Source organism: Bos indicus x Bos taurus, chromosome 3 (assembly GCF_003369695.1).
Source record: "Bos indicus x Bos taurus breed Angus x Brahman F1 hybrid chromosome 3, Bos_hybrid_MaternalHap_v2.0, whole genome shotgun sequence".
NCBI lineage: Eukaryota > Metazoa > Chordata > Mammalia > Artiodactyla > Bovidae > Bos > Bos indicus x Bos taurus.
This window is the reverse complement of record NC_040078.1, coordinates 55,001,511-55,024,420: the sequence shown is the minus strand read 5'-3', so window position 1 is coordinate 55,024,420 and position 22,910 is coordinate 55,001,511. Positions and strand designations below refer to the sequence as shown.

Here is a 22,910-nt window from a genome sequence, read left to right as displayed (position 1 = left end):
TTGAGTTTATTTTTCTGTATGGTGTTAGAAAGTGTTCTAGTTTCATTCTTTTACAAGTGGTTGACCAGTTTTCCCAGCACCACTTGTTAAAGAGATTGTCTTTTCTCCATTGTATATTCTTACCTCCTCTGTCAAAGATAAGGTGTCCATAGGTGCGTGGATTTATCTCTGGGCTTTCTATTTTGTTCCATTGATCTATAGTTCTGTCTTTGTGCCAGTACCATACTGTCTTGATGACTGTGGCTTTGTAGTAGAGCCTGAAGTCAGGCAGGTTGATTTCTTCAGTTCCATTCTTCTTTCTCAAGATTGCTTTGGCTGTTAGAGGTTTTTTGTATTTCCATAGAAATTGTGAAATTATTTGCTCTAGCTCTGTGAAAAATACCATTGGTAGCCTGATAGGGATTGCATTGAATCTATCGATTGCTTTGGGTAGTATACTCATTTTCACTATATTAATTCTTCTGTTCCATGAACACGGTATATTTCTCCATCTATTAGTGTCTTCTTTGATTTATAAGGGCTCATTATAACTTAAAGAATTAATCTCCAATACTGTAGTATAGACTGCGAATGTTCTTCCTCTTCTCATTTGTTTCTTGCTTTTCTTAACACTTATCTATAATTAGTCATTATCTTCCAACTTGTTTCCATTTTTTAAAATTAACTAATTCATTGAAAATTGTGTGGAGTTTTTTTGCATATCAAGCATATCATATCACTTTTGTAATAACTTTAGTAATTTTTGGTAATCAGTTTTTAAGCTCCTCTTGAACAAAACTATCATGACATACATATTTTAAAAATGAACTATAGTGTTACACTACTAAAACATAAGAAGCCTTTCAAAATATACTTACTAGGGTTTCTCAGCCCCTTACTTACGATCAGTGAAATATTTCAATCCCATACCAAGTATTTTATAAGACCCAGGGAGTACTGCAATTAATATCATGCTCGCCACATCAAGGACATCTGAAATATTGAAGGACTTTTCAGTTGTTTGAATATCTTCTTTTAGTTTATCTATCTCTTTATTTAACGTCTCAGCTTCCTTTTTGAATCCTTCTGTGAGTAATTCTTTTTTGCATCTGTAAAAAGGAGAGTCCCTTTTTGAAAATACCCCAAATCAGCATTTTGTGTCAAACTACTACAGTTGATATGCATGTGTGTTTACTTCTCTAACACTTTAGATTTTTTTTTTATATTATCTAATATTTGCAAACATTTGCAACATGGAAGGGAGAGCATCCAGGGTTTAGAGTTTCCCATATTCCTTCAACACCATCTTCTTGGGTACAGAGAAGTTGGGTATAGGTCAGGTCTGAAAACTACCCCAGGGAGAGGTTCCAGCCTTATAAATACACTTTGGGAGAACATGTAGGTGAGTTCTAAATATTTGTCAGTTTCACTGAGGTAGAATGACCACACACATGTCATCAAGATGGCACTGCTGACTCACTTAGAACTCTAGCTATCAAACTCCAGGCTGGGACAAAGAATGCATTTAGTTTAGGTGTATAAAATGAATCAGGAGACATGGAAACAAATGTAGCAAATTTTACAGCTCTCAGCATCCAGTATTTCATACCCGCACAATCTGATATTTTCAGGAGCAGATGGAACTATTCTAGGTCTCTGACGGTTGTATCCCAAATTCTAAGGACTCTAAGACTGAGGTCCTATTCACTTGGGAACAAATATGATGCTATAATCACTATGAACAGCAGTCCAGGAGCCTGGTTGGTCCCATTTAAACCCTAACACTACAGAAGGTGCCGAGTCTTACAGACATAAACTGATTCACATCTCTTTGATGTCACAGTGAATCCTATGTTTTTGTATTTCCTTCTGGGAGCTGACTTAAGGTCAAATTCCTGTCCCTTTACGCCTGAGGAGTTAGGGTTTCCCCAAGGTGCCACCCAGGCCCATCTAGACTTACCTTCAGCTTGTGCTCCAGCATCGTTTGCTGCTCTCTCCGAAGGTTTTCTCTTTCCCTATCCATCTTCTCTTGCAGTTGGGCCAGGTTTTCTTTGAAGCTTCTCTCTTGTGCCTCCATTTTTTGTTTCTCTTCATTCTGTTTCTCTCTTAGCAGCTCCTGTTCCCTCTCAGCTGCATCCTTCTTGGCACACTCAGCTGTTTCACAAGAATTTTAAAGAGGGGAGAACATGACTTATGCTGAGCTGTCGCCTCTTTTGCTCAGAGATAAGGTGCCTTTAATATTGTGGGAGGGAGTCTGACTGTTCCTGCTGCCACATCAGACAACATGCTTTAGCATATGATGTAGAAGCACTGATTGGATGGACATATAACCCAAACTCCCCCGTTTACTTCCACATGTAGCAGAGAGGTTCCATGGAAGAAGAGGAAGCTCTGGTGTCAGGAAGTGTTTGTTCCCACACCTGCCAAACAGCAGCACAAGAGCCACCTTCCCCTCTGAGAGCTCAGTACCTGCCATGGCTTTGTCCGCATCCGTGAGGGCCTGGTCTGCCTGCAGGATGGCTTCCTCTACTCCTGCCTGTGACTGCAGGAAGCTCTGGAGGACCTGGTTTGCCTGAGGAAACAACAAGGAGCGAAGACTTGTCAGGTAGAAGAGACGTAGTGTCTTGCTGTGGAAATTATTGTTCAGTAAAGTGTAGACTGTATCCTGTAAATTCTCCATCCTTTGTAGGCTCCCCAAATGGTTACAGACCTGAGAATTATGTGAATGTCTACAAACACCCATGAGCATTTGCTTGGAAGGCCAGCAGAGCTGATTTTCAGGAGTCTCAGAGTGCACACTAAATCTCATGTGTCCCAGGACCCAGAGAATAAACTTGATAGGAGCCTGGGTCAGACCTACCTGCTGACCCTGGAGTCTCCCAGAATGGCTGGAGGCAACTGGAGCTTCACTTGGGGACATAGACACTGGCAGAAGACATTCTGGGAAGCTCCTTCCACCACTTGGACACTGGTGCTGGCGAGCACCATTTTGGAATCTTTCCCCTATCTTATTAGCCCCAAGACCCAGCCCTGCCCTAATGCAATGGTCTGCAGACGCCAGTACTGGGATGCCTCAGGCCAAGCAACGGACTAGACATGCATGCAGCTCCATCCACCAGCAGATCTCCTGAGCCCACAGCTTCCTCTGGGCATGGTTGTGCCTATCAGAGGGCCAGGGACCCAGTCCCATTCACCAGGACACAAGCACGAGACCTGAAACCCCGAGAACCCTCCAGCCAGAGACCCTGGGGCACATTAGGGAAAGATACCAGGTGCAAAAGACCTCAGTTTCTCAGTCTGCAGGGCCAGTCCACTCACTAGCAGGCCATGTCATTCCTGGGACCAGCTGGGTTCAAGACCATCTGGACCAATATCAGGCCAACAGAATCTTCAAAATCCCCCAGATCCAGGAGCCTAACAGTTCTACCATTGTCAACACATGCTCTGGAACTCCTGGACCCTGCACCCAGACCCCAGGATGTGGCTCTCTCCTCTAGTAGGGTGTTACTAGGCCTAGGACCTGGCTCACCCACCAGTGGGCAGCCAACAGACCTGGGATCTCCTGGACTCTTACTCATCAGCAAAACAGTACTAGACTCAGAATCCTCCTGGGGTTCCAAGTCAGCCTCCTCATGACCATCTGCCTTTGTGCAAATCAGGATCTGGCAACCAAATGAACCAACAAAGACCCTTGACCCTAATCTGCTGCTCTTTCCCAATCCCATTACTTCTCACCTTAACTCCTTTCCTGGGAACCAGTTTATAGTCTTGTTCAAACTTGTTCTTTGCTTCTAAATAGAGACTGTGTCCTCCAGGGACAAAGAATGTGCCTCCTGAAATACTTTTCATCAAGGATTCTGAAAGCTGCTTAAGCTCAGCCTCATAATATTTGACAGAAGCCTCTTCATTCTGGATTATGAAACTGTCCTTTGTTTTCTCCATGATGTCCTGCCAAGGAAATAAGGGAAAATTCAATAGAAAGAAGTTGTTAGACAGGATGTTCCAGCTGTGCCCCCTTGGAAGAAGCAGTCTGACAGCATCAGGGCACATGAGACTCAGAATAATAGACATGGAGTCAGGCCTCAGTTGTAGTCCCAGTTCTGACCAACTCTTTGTGTGACTTGTATGAAGTCCCCTAAATCCCCTGGGCTCAGTGTCAATATCTGTGCAATGAACAGGTTGGCAGAAGCAAAGTATTACTTTAACAGCATTAGCATTAATAGTGATCTATCCATCACCAATGAACAACGAAAAGACAATCATGACTGAAAGTAGGGCTTCTTCTGCCAACTTGGGTAAGGATAAAACATACATACATAGGAAATCAAGTTCCTACTAATGAATTAACTATACACTGAGCAGGGCTTCCCAGGTGACACAGTGGTAAAGAATCCACATGCCAGTGCAGGACACGCAACAGATGCTGGTTCAATCCTCGAGTTGGGAAGAACCCCCGAAGTAGGAAATGGCAGCTCACTCCAGTATTCTTGCCTGGAAAATTCTGTGGACAAAGGTGCCTGGGGGGGCTATAAGCCATGGGATCTCAGAGTGAGACTGAAACAACACCACACCAATTAGAATTTTCAACTTTTCTTATATTCTCATTTCATTGAGAATTTGAGTGTGTGAAAATATAGGAAAAGAAATTTTTTGCTTGTATTTATAAATTCCAATCAGGCTTGTTTTCTTAATATGAAGTAAGAGATTTTTGTAACTTATAATGGTCAAGCAAGACTGAAAGTCAGACTTTCAGTGAAGGTGCTAATGGTAAGCAGAATTGTGATCTCTAAGAATTCTCTTTCCCAGGGTCCACACTCTACCTAGTCCCCAGACTTGTGAATATGATGAACAATTATTCTGTGTACAGACTATATTGCATGGAACATGTTGACTTTACAAAATGGAGATTACCCAGGTGGATATTACCTGGTCACACTTGCACTTTACATGTTATTCTTCTCCAGTTGGTAGCAGAAGTGGTAGCCCGAGAGATTAGAAATAGAAGAAGAAAACAGTGCACCATTGCTGCGTTGAAGACGGAGGGGAGTTCCCCAAAATGTCCATGTGGATACCACGTCAATGTGAACCTTGTTTTTAGCTATGGTATACCAAGCAGAATACCCACAGACCCTGGGTGGGATCTGACCTGAGGAATGATAACCTAATAGATGTGTGTTGTTCCAAGCTGCTAAGAGCAGAGTAATTTGTTTTGCCACAACAGAAAATGCTATGCTATGCTATGCTAAGTCACTTCAGTCATGTCCGACTCTGTGCGATCCCATAGACGGCAGCCCATCAGGCTCCCCGTCCCCGGGATTCTCCAGGCAAGAACAGTGGAGTGGGTTGCCATTTCCTTCTCCAATGCACGAAAGTGAAAAGTGAAAGTGAAGTCACTCAGTCGTGCCCAACTTTCAGCGACCCCAAGGACTGCAGTCTTCCAGGCTCCCCTGTCTGTGGGATTTTCCAGGCAAGAGTACTGGAGTGGGGTGCCATTTCCTTCTCTGACAACAGAAAAGAAGAAGCCCAATTTTTAGAAAAGTGATGACCTGTAGCCTGTGAGCCCTATCACTCATTAGAATCTAAACTCCTTTTATGATAAGAAGCACAGGAACCATTTTGTCAGAAAGGGGGAGTCTCAGTATCATTCCAGAAGAAAGGAATCAGGAAGCATATATTCTAGGACACATTACCACGAGCTTCTTCTGGAACATTCGCTTATCATCCTTGAAGGAGCGCTCCATGAAGATGTCAATGGCTTCCTTCTCACAGGCTGCATGCACCTCTAGCAGTTCCTGGAGCGTGTCTGTGGGAAGGTTCAGTCGCTGGGTCATCTGCTCACTGTAATGATCAGCTGCCTTCTGCACGGCTGCTGAGTTCTCACGCTCAGCCAGAGTTATTACTGCGTTCTCCAAACAGGGAACTCCTCCACTGTTGATGGCATCTACGTAGGCCTCCACCAGAGTCCCGAACCCTGAAAGATACATAATATTTATTAAATGCAGAGAGAATTCTTACCTGTTTTATAGGTTTAGAGATTAGCACCTTAAAAAAATCACTAAAATTTTATGGAAGTGGAAGTTTCTTTTTCCTCTATTTATTCTTCTCCTCATTCTATTTACTTATTCTTGTATCCCTCTCCTGTTTGATCTATGAATCTACTTGTTTATAATAACATCACTATGTCTACTATTCAATCTATCTTTTATGGTTCTCAAATTCATCATATTACAATATTGAACAAATGATCTCAAACAATATGCCCAAGATTCTCCTAGATCACTTTCCCCATTGTAATAAAATAAAAAGAACTTATTATAGATATAAGTACTTTACATAGCTTGTGGGCATTATTTGTAAATGAAAATGTCTTGTTGAAATGTCATCAAGAATTTCAGGACAGTTGAAACAAACATGAAATCAAGCAGGGCTCATTGCAGCATGACTGCGCAGGTGGCATGTCCGTGAAGCCAGCCCCATACATAAGATTGTATTTACATTTGTTTCTCAGACTCTCAATGAACTTACACAGATTCATAACTACTATTTATTTCCTGATTCATGTAAATTCACAAAATACCTTGCCTATTCTCACTCGAAACACTTATAGCTTCAGACATCTCATCACCACGAAGATTTCTATCTTTAATTTATATCATTAATGTAATAGTTTCATGAGATTTGGTAGACTGCAAAGCACTTATATATGCTTCTTTAAATGAATAAACATGCATTTTCATGAGTGGTGTGAACATCTATTTTCCAAGTCACATGGAGAAGAAAACGTAACTACAGAGAAACCAAGAGAAATCCAGAGTGTAATCACAAGTTTACCACCCCCTGAAGCACAGAGAGACATGAGGTAGCGAAGGAGACTCACCTCCCCCAGTGACAGTGATTCCTTCTCTTAGGGTCTTGGGCTTTGCATGGGTAAAGATATATGAGCAAAAATCTTCTGACTGCTTCTGGAAATTCACATCCAATTGGTTATCTGATAGTTCCATAACACAGAGTAATAGCTTTCTGTCATTTGTAGGCCGGTCAAAGACAAAGCACTTTCTTTTTGGAAAAAATTTCCTGATACACTCTCTGGGCATGTTGGAATTTTGAACTTTGGGATCCTTGCCTACAGAATTGGAAAAAGAGCAATCATGAAAGGAATAGAGGCCTGAGGACTTTCAGTTCCAAGGATCTTTGCATCACTATAACTCTTGTTATTCTCAAGAATAACAACAGACTGGTTCCAAATTGGGAAAGGAGTACATCAAGGCTGTATATTGTCACCCTGCTTATTTAACTTATATGCAGAGTACATCATGCGAAATGCTGGGCTGGATGAAGCACAAGCTGGAATCAAGATTGCTGGGAGAAATATCAATAACCTCAGATACGCAGATGACTCATATATCTCCTATTAGTGAATCATGCAAATCAATCTTACACAAATCTACCCAGGGGTGGAAAATCCCCTCGCCCCCTTTTTTTGTATATCTCTAAGAGCAAAGGAAGTATATCTGAGGAGGTGGGGGAGGAATCCATTCTTAGTGACAAACTTCTGATTCTTTTCCTTAACTTTCCATGCTGTGCAGTGGATCAACTACTTATTAGATGTTTCTTGAGTAATAGATTAATCCAAGAAATTGTCAGAAATATTTTTCTGATATTACAGTTCCCTTGTGAGAAATGACATATGGGCTCTATAGTAATGTGATGGAAGAAATGGAAGACAAATTATACTCAGGATGTGAAGAAACGCTTCATAAATCAGAGCAAAAAAGTACACACATTGTAGATATAATTGGAAATTACTTTAGCATACACCATTTCATGTTCAGTTCAGTTCACTTCAGTTCAGTCACTCAGTCGTGTCCGACTCTTTGCGACCCCATGAATCGCAGCATGCCAGGCCTCCCTGTCCATCACCAACTCCCGGAGTTCACTCAGACTCACGTCCATTGAGTCAGTGATGCCATCCAGCCATCTCATCCTCTGTTGTCCCCTTCTCCTCCTGCCCCCAACAATCCCTCCCAGCATCAGAGTCTTTTCCAATGAGTCAACTCTTCGCATAAGGTGGCCCATCTACTGGAGTTTCAGCTTTAGCATCATTCCTTCCAAAGAAATCCCAGGGCTGGATCTCCTTCAGAATGGACTGGTTGGATCTCCTTGTAGTCCAAGGGACTCTCAAGAGTCTTCTCCAATACCACAGTTCAAAAGCATCAATTCTTCAGTGCTCAGCCTTCTTCACAGTCCAACTCTCATATCCATACATGACCACAGGAAAAACCATAGCCTTGACTAGACGGACCTTTGTCAGCAAAGTAATGTCTCTGCTTTTGAATATGCTATCTAGGTTGGTCATAACTTTCCTTCCAAGGATTAAGCGTCTTTTAATTTTGTGTCTGCAGTCACCATCTGCAGTGATTTTGGAGCCCCAAAAAATAAAGTCTGACACTGTTTCCACTGTTTCCCCATCTATTTCCCATGAAGTGATGGGACCAGATGCCATGATCTTCATTTTCTGAATGTTGAGCTTTAAGCCAACTTTTGTACTCTCCACTTTCACTTTCATCAAGAGGCTTTTGAGTTCCTCTTCACGTTCTGCCATAAGGGTGGTGTCATCTGCATATCTGAGGTTATTGATCTTTCTCCAAGCAATCTTGATTCCAGCTGGTGCTTCTTCCAGCCCAGCGTTTCTCATGATGTACTCTGCATAGAAGTTAACTAAGCAGGGTGACAATATATAGCCTCGACTCACTCCTTATCCTATTTGGAACCATTTCATGTTAGTGTAGCCTAAATGAAACCAATCCCAAAGAAAGGCAATGCCAAAGAATGTCAAACTACCACACAATTGCACCCATTTCACATGCTACCAAAGTAATGCTCAAAGTTCTCCAACCCAGGCTTCAACAGTACATGAACCATGAACTTCCAGATGTTCAAGCTAGATTTAAAAAAGGCAGAAGAACAAGAGCTCAAATTGCCAACATCCATTGGATCATCAAAAAAGCAACAGAGTTATGGAAAAACATCTACTTCTGCTTTATTGACTATGCTAAAGCCTTTGACTGTATGGATCACCACAAACTGTGAAAAATTCTTCAAGAGATGGGAATACCAGGCCACCTTACCTTCCTTCTGAGAAATCTGTATGCAGGTTACAAAGCAACATTTAGAACTGGACATGGAACAACAGACTGGTTCCAAATTGGGAAAGGAGTACGTCAAGGCTGTATATTGTCATACTGCTTATTTAACTTATATGCAGAGTACATCATGTGAAAAGTTGGGCTGGATGAAGCACAAGCTGGAATCAAGATTGCCGGGAGAAATATCAATAACCTGAGATATGCAGATAACACCACCCTTATAGCAAAAAGTGAAGAACTAAAGAGCCTCTTGATGAAGGTAAAAGAGGAGAGTGGAAAAACTTGGCTTAAAACTCAACATTCAAAAAATGAAGATCATGGCATCTAGTCCCATTACTTCATGCAAATAGATGGGAAAACAATGGAAACAGTGACAGACTTTATTTTTGGGGGCTCTGAAGTCACTGCAGATGGTGACTGAAGCCATGAAATTAAAAGACACTTACTCCCTGGAAGGAAAGTTATGACCAACCTAGACAGCATATTAAAAAGCAGAGACATTACTTTGCCAACAAAGGTCCATCTAGTCTAAGCTATGGTTTGTCTAGTAGTCATGTATGAATGTGAGAGTTGGACTATAAAAAAAGCTGAGCACCAAAGAATTGATGCTTTTGAACTGTGGTTTTGGAGAAGACTCTTGAGAATTCTTTGGACTGCAAGGAGATCCAACCTGTCCATCCTAAAGGAAATCAATCCTGAATATTCATTGGAAAGACTGATGCTGAAACTGAAACTCTAATACTTTGGCCACCTGATGCAAAGAATGGACTCATTTGAAAAGTCTCTGATGCTGGGAAAGATCTAAGGCATGAGGAGAAGGGGATGAGAGAAGATGAAATGGTTGGATGGCATCACCAACTCAATGGAAATTAGTTTGAGCAAGCTCTGGGGGTTGGTAATGGACAGGGAAGCCTGACGTGCTGCAGTCCATGGAGTCACAAGGAGTTGGACATGATTGAGCGACTGAAATGAACTGAAGTGAACTGAACTGAAACCAGGAGACCTCATCTCTTCTTTGCATAATTTTACACTGGATGTGGTTATTATATAGAAGGATTCTGGGCATCTACCAGTAGTTCAACAATACTTATTTATTGAAAGAATGAACAAATTATTGAAAGTGAAACTTAGTCACTTAGTTATGTCCAACTCTTTGCAACCTCATGGACTGTAGCTTCCGAGGCTCCTCTGGCATGGAATTCTCCAGGCAAGAATACTGGAGTGGGTAGCCATTTTCTTCTCCGGGAGATCTTTCCAACCCAGGGATTGAACACAGGTCTCTTGCATTGCAGGCAGATTCTTTACCAGTTGAGCCACCAGGGAAGCAAATGATTAAGTGAACAAAAATGAATATTGCTTCCAGGTACCACTCTGCTAAAATAATCTGAATAACTAACTTATTATATTAGCTGACATATACTATGTCAGGTTCTAGGATGAAGAGTGTGATATTATGAGGAAGAGCATATAAAGGATCTGACAGTCTTACTGGAAGGACATGGAAGTGCTTTTATCCTGAACTCTGTAGTGTATAAATAGCCTATCTATCAATATGAAGAATGTAGCTACCTATGCTGGTAAGATACACTGTGTTAAAGGTACTTTGAAATTTGTTCTTTTGTTTACCTTTTGATTCTGGTTCGATGGATTATCTTTCTCAAATAGAAAAGGAGAAGCACTTAGATTTACTATGTAATATAAGTTTATGTGAGCCTTTTTTTTCATGGTATTTATTTCTCTAAAATCATTTGGTCTAATATTGGATTCCACATTTCCTCTGTGAGCTTAAGCTCTGGTCACTAGAGTTTTCCCAGTAACAATAATGACTGAAGCCACCATCTGTCATTCACCAGACACCATTAGCGTGGCCTCAACTCAACCTCAAATCAAGACTGACAGCAAGTGCTGAATGTCAAAGCTCTGTTGACCCTACCTCCTACTGAACCATCCAACACTCTGGCCCTGCTCTGATACCTGGAATCAATGTCAAGGCATTCTCCAGGTACTCATCTTCAGTGATGGGGTATCCATCTAACTCCAGTTCCAATGTGAAATCCCGCACAGTCCAGATGAAGTCTGGAAAGAAACTCACAAACTCGGCTGAGCCCTCTTCTTCATCGGAGCTGGGAGATGATTTGGTTCTGATTAACTCTGTTAGTTCAGTCACATAGCTGTGATTAGCTAAGGAATAAGAAGCGCCCTCCAATACAATTTCCAGATTTGGCCCCAAAACACGTTATATCAACCTTCTCTTTTGCCCTATTTTCCCTCTATATCAGACATAAAAATGGAATCATGGGAAAGAAGAAACAGTATCAGTCGCTAGTCCCATAAACTCAATGAAATGTGCTGGTTCAGTTCCTGGAAGGATACTGCAGCTGCTCCAGGGCCTGGTGGTTGATGGTGCTCATGCTGTTGTAGACAAAGGTGCTGCTCAGGAGCACGGCCAGGGCAAAGATCCACGAGTCATTACTGGAGTCCCCCTAAAATGTACATTACAGCATGAGGATGCTACTCCTCATTCTCCCATACAGTTGTTCATTTACTATAACAGTTGTATTGTAACTAAATAGTAAGACAAGTAACATAAATTTTCAAGACAATGCTAAATACAAACCTTTTTGGTGTTGACACTGATCCCGCTAAGCACTTTAGTGTGGTTAGCTATTAACAGAAGTGAATGACATCATAAATGTGCATCAGGCTTGTCTCATGGCTCAGTGGTAAAGGACCCACTTGCCAATGCAGGAGACGTGGGTTAGATCCCTAAACTGGGAAGATCCCACATGCTGTGGAGGCATAGCCCGTGCACCACAACTATTGAGCCTGTGCTGTAGTACCCGAGAGCTGCAACTACTGAGCCCATGCACTGGAACTACTGAAGCCCACGCGCCCTAGAGCCTGTGCTCTGCAACAAGAGAAGACCCAGGAGTGAGAAGCCTAAGCACTGCAGCTAGAGAGTGGCCCCCACTGTCTGCAAGTAGAGAAAAGCCCGCACAACAACAAAGACCTAGTGAAGTCAAAAATAAAATAAATAAATAAACAGAATTATTTTTTTTAAATGTCAAATGTTTAGTACAGTGCCTGGAACACGTAAGTTATGCAATAATAAATGGGCCATGATTCCTTTGCACTTCTTTTCTTGATCATAGGCTATGTTAGGAACTGCTATGTCACTTCAGTTGTGTCCGACTCTGTGCGACCCCAGAGACGGCAGCCCACCAGGCTCCCCCGTCCCTGGGATTCTCCAGGCAAGAACACTGGAGTGGGTTGCCATTTCCTTCTCCAATGCATGAAAGTGAAAAGTGAAAGCGAAGTTGCTCAGTCGTGTCTGACTCCTAGCGACCCCATGGACTGCAGAGTACCAGGCTCCTCCGTCCATGGGATTTTCCAGGCAAGAGTACTGGAGTGGGGTGCCATTGCCTTCTTCAATGTTAGGAACTAGTGTTATTCAATTAAATTCATCAACTATTCATTGCACGTTTAGAAAACAGTGGATACAACATCTGCTTATATGGATATAAAGTTTCCTGTGACAGTCCCTCCTTAGAGAGATGGAGGGGCAGATTATCTGGCAACATGTAAATACATCCAAGATGCCAGGCATCTAATGAAACCTAATAGTATACTGTAAAAGACAAAGGGGATGATTTCAAATGAACCAGAAAATGTACTCTGTGCATTCAGAGCCAGATGTGATTGTGTCTGACAGTGATATGATGGCATTAGGTTAAAAAGAGCTGGGCTTTAAAGAAATGACAGAACATGGACTTGTGCAGTTACAGGGACCATGCACATGGAGGGCCCACAGAAACCAATTGCAGTTGTCGAGAGCGTGATCAGAAAGTGTATTACATGCTCATTTTATTTGACTGAAGTAGTGGTTACCCAAGTGGTCATAGATGATGAGGCTGAAAATGAGATTCAGAAGTCGAGTGACTTTGGAACAGAGTATATATTGCCGAGACACACTACAGGTAGGGAGGGCAGCAAGTTCTGCTGCTATCAGTGTGCAGTCTGGTGTGCTTTGGTTTCTTAACAAATACAATTAGACAAAAAGAAGAAGGTCATGCAAGCTAGAATCTAGCAGGTGTCAGTAGACCATCTTGGGTTGACACTGAAATGATTATTGAATACTTTAAATCTGGATTTTTAAACTCAGAATTTCTGAATTCATGCCCTAAATCCTTTTCTGCAGTGATGAAAGTCAAAGATTCAATGCTACTACTTTTAATTTAGAAGCAGATTAATATAAATAAGGAGAAAATTTGATTGCAAGTAACACTGTGAAGACAAAATACCTAATATTATCCCATTTACATTCTCCTCATGAGTCTAGCTCAAGTTTTTATAGAATTTATTGAAGAATTCCTCTTCAGAGAACCGAAACATGGAATAAAATGCTTGTCGTATGTTGGAAGCTTTTCTGGAGATTTAAAAAGTAGTTTATTTGCTGAATCTACTTTCATGATTCCTACTTCCAGCTTGATTAACTCTACACATCTGAACCTGTAGATCCAGTACACTGCATGAATTACAGCTTTCACTAAGATTTCTTCCCAAACCTAAAAAACTGGGGTAAGGCCTCACTCTTTTTTTATGGGTCAAGACTGCTTATTTTTTATCTCCCCAACTCAGCTCTGTTATACTTCACACACAGTTGCACTTAACACAGAGCCTTAGATTTGAACCCAACATATTTGTTAACTTCCATCTTTCACCCCAGTGTTAAAAATAAGGAGATGTGTCCCCAATAACCAAAGTATTGATCTTATTAAAGAGAAAATTCAAGGAAAGAGAATATAACCTCATTATTTATAACTGGATTTGCAGTTTACAGGAATATGTTGTAAAAGTTGAGTTGAGGTGAGAAATTGAATTTGTAAGTGGAGTGTCAGGAGTAAAGAATATTCCCTGCCTTACCTTCTCCACATCACCCAGACCCTCAGTGTCCAGAAGGACCAGGGTGTGTTTCTCCTTGGAGGGGTGGGGCACACACCACATCCAGATGCCCTTGGTTTCAGACCTCACTGTGGAGCCCAGACGGAAACCTGCACAGAAAGAGGAGGAAGCAATGCAAAGTAAGAGCAGATAGTCCAGGCCGCCTAAGGTTACTTTGGGTGAACTTGTGTGCATGTGAGTGCCTGCCTGTGGGGAGCATGCTTTCACTTCAACAAGTACAGAAGATCCAACCTCTACACATATTCAGAACCTTCTCAAGAAACACTTTGTGTCCCCTATTCATCTCTTGCCATTAATAGCTCAAACTGTGTCACATTCTTAAATAATGTTAGCTCTATTAACCTCTCTACATTTGTCTGACACTGAAGAGCTCCCTTATCCTCCACTTTCTGATGGACTTTTACCAGTGAGAGGTAACAGTAGGAGATTAGAAAGCAGGCACTTGTTGCCCTGGCTTCCACCCTGATGAACCATGGTGTCCCGGTGCCTCTGTTCCCATATTTAGTCACATCTCCTTTTTGGTAAAGAATTGGCCTGCAATGCAGGAGACCCTGTTTGATTCCTGGGTCAGGAAGATCCCCTGGTGAAGGGATAGGCTACCTATTCCAGAATGCTTGGGCTTCCCTGGTGGCTCAGATGGTAAAGAATCCACCCGCAATGGGGGAGATCTGGGTTCAATCCCTGAGTTGGGAAGATCCCCTGGAGGAGGACATGGCAACCCACTCCAATATTCTTGCCTGGAGAATCCCCATGGACAGAGGAGCCTGGTGGGTCACAGTCCGTGGGATCCCAAAGAGTCGGACACGACTGAGCAACTAAGCACAAGACCTTGATCTTTACCACATCTGGAATCCACTCACTGCTTGTCTCTTCATGCTGTAGGAGATATCAAAGCTACTTGACATTGTTCCTGCCACCCTCTGAGTGTTTCTGCATTACTTCATTGGTTCCCTTTGCTCAGCTCGTGCCCTTGTAATCGTCCTTCCAATAAACATCTTCAGGTCCCCTCTAAGTGGATTCTCTGTGTCCTTTCACAACCTGCATTGATACATCAGCTTTTGTTAGTTTTATTCATCTTCTTCCTCCTCGTATTTTCCTCATTTCTCTTCTCCTCTTCAAAATTGATGAATTCTTTGTTTACTGACTCACACGGAGATATAACAGAAGGGAAAGCAAAACAGACCTGTAAGACTTGCTTGCCCTTCTTTCTCAAGGCTTAAGCCCAGAGATGGGAGAGGATGTGAGGTACATGCCTAAGAGGCTGCAGGTAAGATATCTCACCCAACAGTCCAAGATTTTGACCTTGGTCAGATGCCAATGCTCCCTTCAACTGAGAATAGAAATGGATATGATGCAATACCTAAGGGAGCATGGTTCAACATGGCTCAGGCCATTCAGTGCCGTATCTTGTGTGTTCTGCTCAAAGTGGGTATAGGATCTGAGACGATCTTCACTCTTCTACATCATGATGGCATTTGACTGTGTGCTGATTAATACAGAGAAATGTGAACTCTCAGTTCCTCCAGGGAGAAAAGACAAGCTGTAAGTGGAGGTCATCACAGTCAGTTATGAGATGTAAAGAACAGACAACGGTATTACCACAGGAGAGAAAATACTGACTTGCTTCTGCTAGTCAACCCTGACTGGGTGCTAATTCGTGCTTTCTTCTTCCTGTGATATGACTCATGTGGTAAGTCACAATTCAGATGTTTTAAAACATGACTGCTTAGTTGCTCAGTTGTGTCCGACTCTGTGGTCCCACAGGCAGTAGCCCTCCAGGCTTCTCTGTTCATGGGGATTGTCCAGGTAAGAATACTAGAGTGGGTTGCCATGCCCTCCTCCAATGGATCTTCCCAACCCAGGATCAAACCCAGGCTTCTCACATTGCAGGTGGATTCTTTACCAACTGAGACACCAGGGAAGCCCTAAAACATGACTAGGTTAAAGGTTTCCTCAGTAGGAAAATCACCTCCTTATTACCAGATATTATTTCAAGTAGCAAAAGAAAGAATGTTCCTCAAACTCCTTGCATGTATCTCTTTCTTAGAGTTCTGAAATCTTAAATCTCTCCAAAAATGACCTATTTATTAATTTACACTGGCAAGCAAAAGCATCCTCCCCTGATTGGTGATCAATTTCCTTTCAAAGAAAGACAAACTTAAAATGTCTTCTTTTAAGTCAGTAAGAGATTGCAAAGGAAAAATGAGAGTGGCAGAAAGGAAGAACAAAGAGAGATGGGGGAAGAGAGAGAGAGAGAGACAGACACAGAAACAGAGAATTTGAGTGAGACACGGAGATATTCCTAGGGACCCTTAGAGTTTAGTGAAATGAGGTTCTATTCCCTAATTGCCCTAAGCTGCTGGGCCACAGAGGAAGGCATTAGGAAAGAAATGGTGTCTTCTTAGAAATGCCCAACAGGACATGGGTGTATTATCCTAAAAATCAATTAGAAACAAGTCAGGCAACTTGGTAGAAAAAAACCCTCTTGAAATAGGAAAGGCAAAAGGCAAATATATGAAAAAGTGCTCAACTTATTAGTAGTGAGGCAAATAACAAGCCATCATACAGATACCAGGTCGACAAAAGTTTAAAAATGTTTTTACCAAAATTTTGTGACAATGTGGAAAATTTAAATTGCTGCTAATAAGCACATAAACTGAACATAAAGCTAAAAAGGCTGTTTGATGTTATCCAGAAAGGCTGAAGACAAACACTTCTTGATTCAGCAATTCCACTTCTAGGTAAAACATAAGGAAGTTAGTATATACACACACCAGGATATAGATGAAGAATAATCATGAGAGCACCATTCATCAAAGATAAAAGTTGCAAATAATGCCAGTGTTCATCAGCAACAAATGGATCAGTAAATTGTGGTATCCTCTGTCAGTTTAAAAGTACAAAATAGTGAAAGTACTTACAGACACACCCATGACAAACTAGATGAACCTCATAAACTTCTTATTGAGAATATGAATCAAGATCCCAATGAATACCAGAATGTACTTTCCTCTATAAAGTTTAAGCTATTTTTAAGAAATAGTTGCATAGATTGTAAAACAGTATTTAAATATAAAGAATGAAAGAAGGTACCATGAAAATCAAAACATCGGTGAGCTCCAGTGAGGGTGTAAGAGGGTGTGATTTGGGCTTTTGGGTGTTGGTGATGTTTTATTTACTACTCTGGGCAGCAACTGAACAGTTGATCACTTCATACTTATCAACTTTTTAATATGTATATATATTTTTTTATGTATTCTTCCATAAGTGTTATTACATGTGTGTGCTCAATCTTGACTGACTCTTTGTGACTCCATGGACTATAGTCCACCACGCTCCTCTGTCCATGGCATTCTCCAGGCAAGAATACTGGAGTGGCTTGCCATTTCCTTCTCCTCGGAATCTTCCCGACCCAGAGATTAAACCTGAGTCTCCTGCATCTCCTGCGCTGGTAGGCAGATTCTTTACCACGGTACCACCTGGGAAACCTGGAAGTGTTGGTCGCTCAGTCGTGTCTGACTCTTTCAACCCCAATGACAGTAGCCCATAGCTGCCAGGCTCCTCTCTCCATGGAATTCTCCAGGCAAGAATACTGGAGTGGGCTGCCATTCCCTTCTCCAGGGAATCTTCCTGACCCAGGGATTGAAACCAAGTCTCCTGCATTGCAGGTAGAGTCTTTACCATATGAGCCCCCAGGGAAGCCCCATCTATGTGCCTTAGAGTTCACATATTAGAAAAGACTAGTTAGAGAAAGAGAATATGTATAGTTATTAAAGTTTTACTGTGAAATTAAACCAAAAGGAATGCATGGTAATCTCGTTGAGGTATAGGATATGGGGATTTTGCTGTTGGTGCTCCCTTCTATTTTCTAAAAAATAAGACATATTAAAAAATATTTGTGTGCTGCTTGGAATGACTCTGTGGTTTAGGGCAAATGTGGTGAAGGAGAAAGGAAGGCAGTAATTGTTGAAGATGAGCCCAAGAAGACGGCAGTGGATGGAATCAGGATGAACGAGGTAGATGTTCTGATGGGATTGGGAACTCTCCATCACTGGACAGAAGAGTGAACATTGTGGAGGGATGGGTTTGAAGTTATAAACTCGGTGGTGAGAATTAGAAGTTTTTTCAGTGACGCGGGTGGGGGAGCTAGGCTCGTCCTTAACATGACCCTAGAGGAGGAGGATCAGCAGCCTGCGTTACCATGCTTTCAAGCAAGTGTCCTGAACGGCACTTAACAAAACTCACCGTGGTTCCGTCCTGCCAGGCGGTTCATCAGGTAGGATTTTCCGGTCCTATACAGCCCTGCGATGGCCACCACCACCACAGGTTGAGATATCTGCTCGAGAATCTTTAGTGCTCTAGGATTGACTGTCAGCTGATTGTTCTGGTTTCTTACCAGACAGATGGGGTCCATTATGGTGGATCCAGATGCCATGGGAAGCTGTAACCCAGAGAAACAACTCAGTAGAACACAAGGTCCCCAGAGGGGTGGGATGGGGGGCAGGAGGGAGAGGATATATGTATACATATAGCTGATTCATATTGTTGTACAGCAGAAACTAACACAACATTGTAAAGAAATTATATTTCAATTAAAAAATAATAAAATGTGAAAAAAACCCAAAAAACCCCTACAGGGTCCTGAGGTCATCCCTCATGGTTACCAAAGTCATATGCACATTAGTCTTCTGCTTGTGGAACTTAGATATCAATTTTCTTTGCTTTGTATATTTCAAAAAGGTAAGTATTTAGCTTAATGTGCCAAGGCCTATACAGGTACAGTATGTATATTATCTTATTGATCCTTAAATGAACCCTAACGCAACCTTGCCCACATGAGGCATACAGTGAACAGACTGAGAACACAAAGCACTGATGATAGAGCTTTGAGAACACTACCATTTTGGGGGTAAGTAGAGACAGATGGGACATGAACGGGATGAGGAGGGACCAGAGATGATTTCTTGAGTTCCAGAATGATTTGATCACTCATTAATTGCACAAATATTTATTGAGAACCTTCCATGTGCTGGACACTGTTCTAGGAGCTTAGGATCAAACAGTGAACAAGACAGATACAAATTCTTACTTCATGGATCTCTATTCTAGTAAAGGAGACAAATAATATAGAAAGTGAAGAAATAAAACATCCACATATATGGATATTAGAGGGTGGTAAATGCTCAGAAGGAAATGAGCAGGGAATGGGATTTGAATTTACATGGAGATTAATCAGGGAAAACCTTGCCAACAAAGGAAAAATGAATGTGACTGGTGACCAGATGAAGGAATCACTGGAGTAGAACAGGCTGGAGGAAGAGTGATTGTGAGAGAGAGAAGTTGAGATAAAGATGCTGCTCTCTCTTAAAACAGCACAGATCTTTAAGGTACCTAGCCTGGTGGGCTGCAGTCCATGGGGTCAGGAAGAGTCGGACACGACTGAGCGACTTCACTTTCACTTTTCACTTTCATGCATTGGAGAAGGAAATGGTAACCCACTCCAGTGTTCTTGCCTGGAGAATCCCAGGGATGGGGGAGCCTGGTGGGCTGCCGTCTATGAGGTCGCACAGAGTCGGACACGACTGCAGCAACTTACCAGCACCAGCCAGTACCAACAAAGTTGCACGTGTAATAATTAATTTACTAACTGAAATTAAAGGGTACTTCTTATTATTTAAGCAGATAGAGAGAGATGCAAGCAACTTGGGTGTTATAAGGTCTGGCTAGATATGCCAGGGTCTCACATCTTGGCCAGGCTCTACTTTAAATGATTTCATCACCATGATTAGATGTTTCATGATCTTAGGAGACAGACAGAAGTCAGAAGGCTTTGACTGTTCCTTTATTTTCTCAAAATCAATACTAAGCAACATCCACATGTTTCCATATGTTACTGGCTGTGTGACGACGGAGAAGATTAATTTCTTTGTGCCTCAGTTTTTTCTTCTATACAATGGCAGCATTAGACGTAAAAATCAATCTGTCATTAGGGTTATTTGGAGGACTAAATATCTCATGATGTTTACAATAGTCTTAAAATTATGCTGGTACATAGTAAATTCTATATAAGTATTGCTTTACAACTGAATGTCTGAATACAGGGACAGTAATTACTGAATGAAAGTGGAAGATTGGCTCTGACACTTCCCTCCCTGTTGCAAGAAAGTAGGAGGACACAGCCCAAGAGGAAGATGAGCAGGCTGGGGAGATCCAGTGGAAATAGCTGAGACGGAATAGCAGTGATGTAGGAAGAGTCAGGCTGGAGGAGTTCAGAGCTGCCCTGGGATGTCCAAGTACAGGTTCTGGAGTCGGGCTGCCAGGGTTCAAACCTGAAGGTTCATAGCGCTTATTTTCTGTTGATGCCTTGAAAAAGGAACTTAACTCCAACACCTTCTTTTTTCTTAGCGGTTTATATGTAAAGAAACAATTCTTGATTTATTACAGTACAGCTGATAACAGGCTCTAAATTATGAAAAAAATTTTTCTTGATTCATGTACTATTTTAATTACACAGCGTGTTATAATGTGTCAGGGAGCTCTGTAAGCTGCAAATTGCCAAGAATTATAAGGTATCTAAAATCTTTTTATCAGAAAAAACATTTATTTATTTAACAGATTTCTTCGGAACGATTTCTTTTCTTTTTCTATAGTGGATTTGGAGCAGAAATGGGAGAATAAAACACGACCTTTTACTGCTGCGTTATGTCAAAATTAATAAAGGAAAACCTGGAGAATTCCCTGACAGTAGTTGGGACTCTGTGCTTTCACTGACAAGGGTGCCGGTTCCGTCCCTGGTCTGGGAAGTAAGATCTCACTTGAAGGCCTGTGTCTCCTCCCCCATCATGTATGTGCTGTGTGCTCCAGGCAAGAATAGTGGAGCCTGTTGCCATTTTCTCTTCCAAGGCATCCTGATCCAGGGATCAAACCCATGTTTCTGGTGTCTCCTGCATATCCTGCACTGGCAGGCGGATTCTGAGCCAACTGGGTTTCATGTGTCCCCAACCCCACCCCCCCACACCCAAAATCAACTTCACTCAAATGGAGTCAGCAAGCCAGAAGGGGGCTTGTTGCAGAACTGCAGACTGGAGGTCAGTTACGGAAGAATTGTCAATTACAGACCCCAAGGGAAAATTTTTCAACAAGGAAAGAGTTACCAATGACAACGCTCAAGAGGAAAAGGTGTACACTGCATCTCCTACAAGAATTGACTACCCCAGCAACTCAGTCAATGAGAATTGGTCATCACTCTTGAACTCTGACTTTTTTTTCCAAACCAACCTTCCCAGCCCCTTACTTTTCTCTATAATGTTCTTTTTCTTTGTTGGACTTCCTTATGGCTTTTTTTTTTTTTTTATAGCTCGCTTGTCCCAAATTGCAATAACTCTACTATTCCTGAATAAATTCAATTTGGCTTGTAAAATAACTTTTATTTTTAAGGTGAATAGCTGTAAGCAAGAGAAATTGCGGAGTTTATATCTTAGACCAAATATTGATAAAGCTTTTTGTAAGTCAATGAGTCTACAAAGGATTTTTGTATTTTAACTCAAAGTATACTGAGGGACCAAAACCAAGAAGCTTTTAACTTCAAAACTAAGCACTTGGAGGGACTTTCCCAGCAGTCCAGTGGTTAAGACTCCCTGTTCCCAATGCAAGAGACAGGGGTGCCCTGGTCCAGGAACTAAGATCTCCACGTGCTCCATGGCATGGCCTCATAAATAAATAAATATAACAACAAAAAGTCATAAAAAAGAAACTAAACAAATAGAAAAGAACAGTGCTAATAGAAGGCAGAAGATGACCAACAAGTTTCCAAAGGTGACTGTTCAGAATTATCTGATAGTCAAGAATACCCCACAGTGGAGATTTTCAGCAAGTACCAGAAGTTATTCTGAGGCTGTATGTGCCACTCATTAAAAACAATACATGATCAACAAACATGATTAGATCTTACAGTTATTATTAATAGCTTTTTTTTAGTAAGAGTGAGATTGAATTATTCCAAAGAAAACAGTTCTGTATGTATTCAGAGTATGACAAAAATAATCCCGAGTCCATCTTTTAGGATTTAAATTGGCTCTCTGTCTAGGACCATCTTTTTTGTTTGACCACTGCCCAGCGGGGTGCACTCAGGATGTGTCTGAGGAGGGCAAGAGGGGGCTAGGAGAAGAGACCGTACCCATCGCCTCTGCGAAGGGCGGGCTGGGGAGTGAGGGTGAGTTTGCGTCTTCAATCTCAAAAATGACTTCAGCTTCCTTTCCTCAGAAGACGTACCTGCTCTCCTGCTTTTTGCTGCAGCCCTGCTTAGATGCTCCGGGAGCAGCGGCGCTTCCAGGCGATAAGCTTGCAAACAGCCTGGGATCCAAAAGGAGACTCGGAGCTGCTCGAACAATGCGCCCCGCCGGCCGCCACCCACCGGCCCGGGGCCTCCATCTGCTCCTCCCCTCCCCCAGTGTGGGGTCTGCGCTGGGGGATTAATTGTTGTTATTTAACCGAAGTGTGCTTGGAAAGTCAAGTTTAGGAGCAGACTTACCTGGAGCTGCAGCCGGAGGTCAAGTCCGTTGCTCTGGCTCGCCCCTAGGGCTCTTCCTGCTTCTGGCTCCTCCGGAAACCGACTCTTGTGCTCAGAAGCTGATAAAAAAAAAAAAAAAAAAGCTGAAAAGCCAGCTGGTTATTAAAAGTGGTGGGGGTAATGGGAAACGTAATCAAAATCGAAAGGGATAATTTTTTTTTTTAATGGAGGCAGGAATCTGGATGAATTTCAGGAAAGGCAGGGAGACAGGTGTTCCTCCAGGCCTGGCTGGGTCAGGGCAACTCTGTCCCTCC

At 42.1% G+C, this 22,910-nt stretch overlaps 1 protein-coding gene and 1 pseudogene across 2 annotated transcripts; both read right to left on the bottom strand.

Annotated features, from left to right (window-relative positions):
• Positions 1–474: 474 nt before the first annotated feature.
• Positions 475–22,909, bottom strand: LOC113889644 (guanylate-binding protein 4-like). 2 transcript variants are annotated; one of them, XM_027536625.1, is made up of 11 exons: positions 22,618–22,909; positions 18,333–18,528; positions 14,049–14,176; positions 11,499–11,608; positions 11,100–11,296; positions 6,857–7,102; positions 5,670–5,950; positions 3,715–3,927; positions 2,449–2,551; positions 1,940–2,133; positions 475–1,088 (listed from the first exon to the last, which is right to left on the bottom strand). In XM_027536625.1, exons 2-11 carry the CDS (start codon positions 18,520–18,522, stop codon positions 1,044–1,046), a joined length of 1,707 nt encoding a protein of 568 aa, XP_027392426.1. In that variant the 5' UTR covers positions 18,523–18,528; positions 22,618–22,909; the 3' UTR covers positions 475–1,043. The 2 variants fall into 2 exon arrangements, with proteins under 2 accessions (XP_027392426.1, XP_027392427.1); XM_027536626.1 differs by lacking the exon at positions 22,618–22,909 and adding an exon at positions 22,359–22,449.
• LOC113890325 overlaps positions 22,389–22,910 on the bottom strand; it is a 36,092-nt pseudogene continuing 35,570 nt past the window's right edge.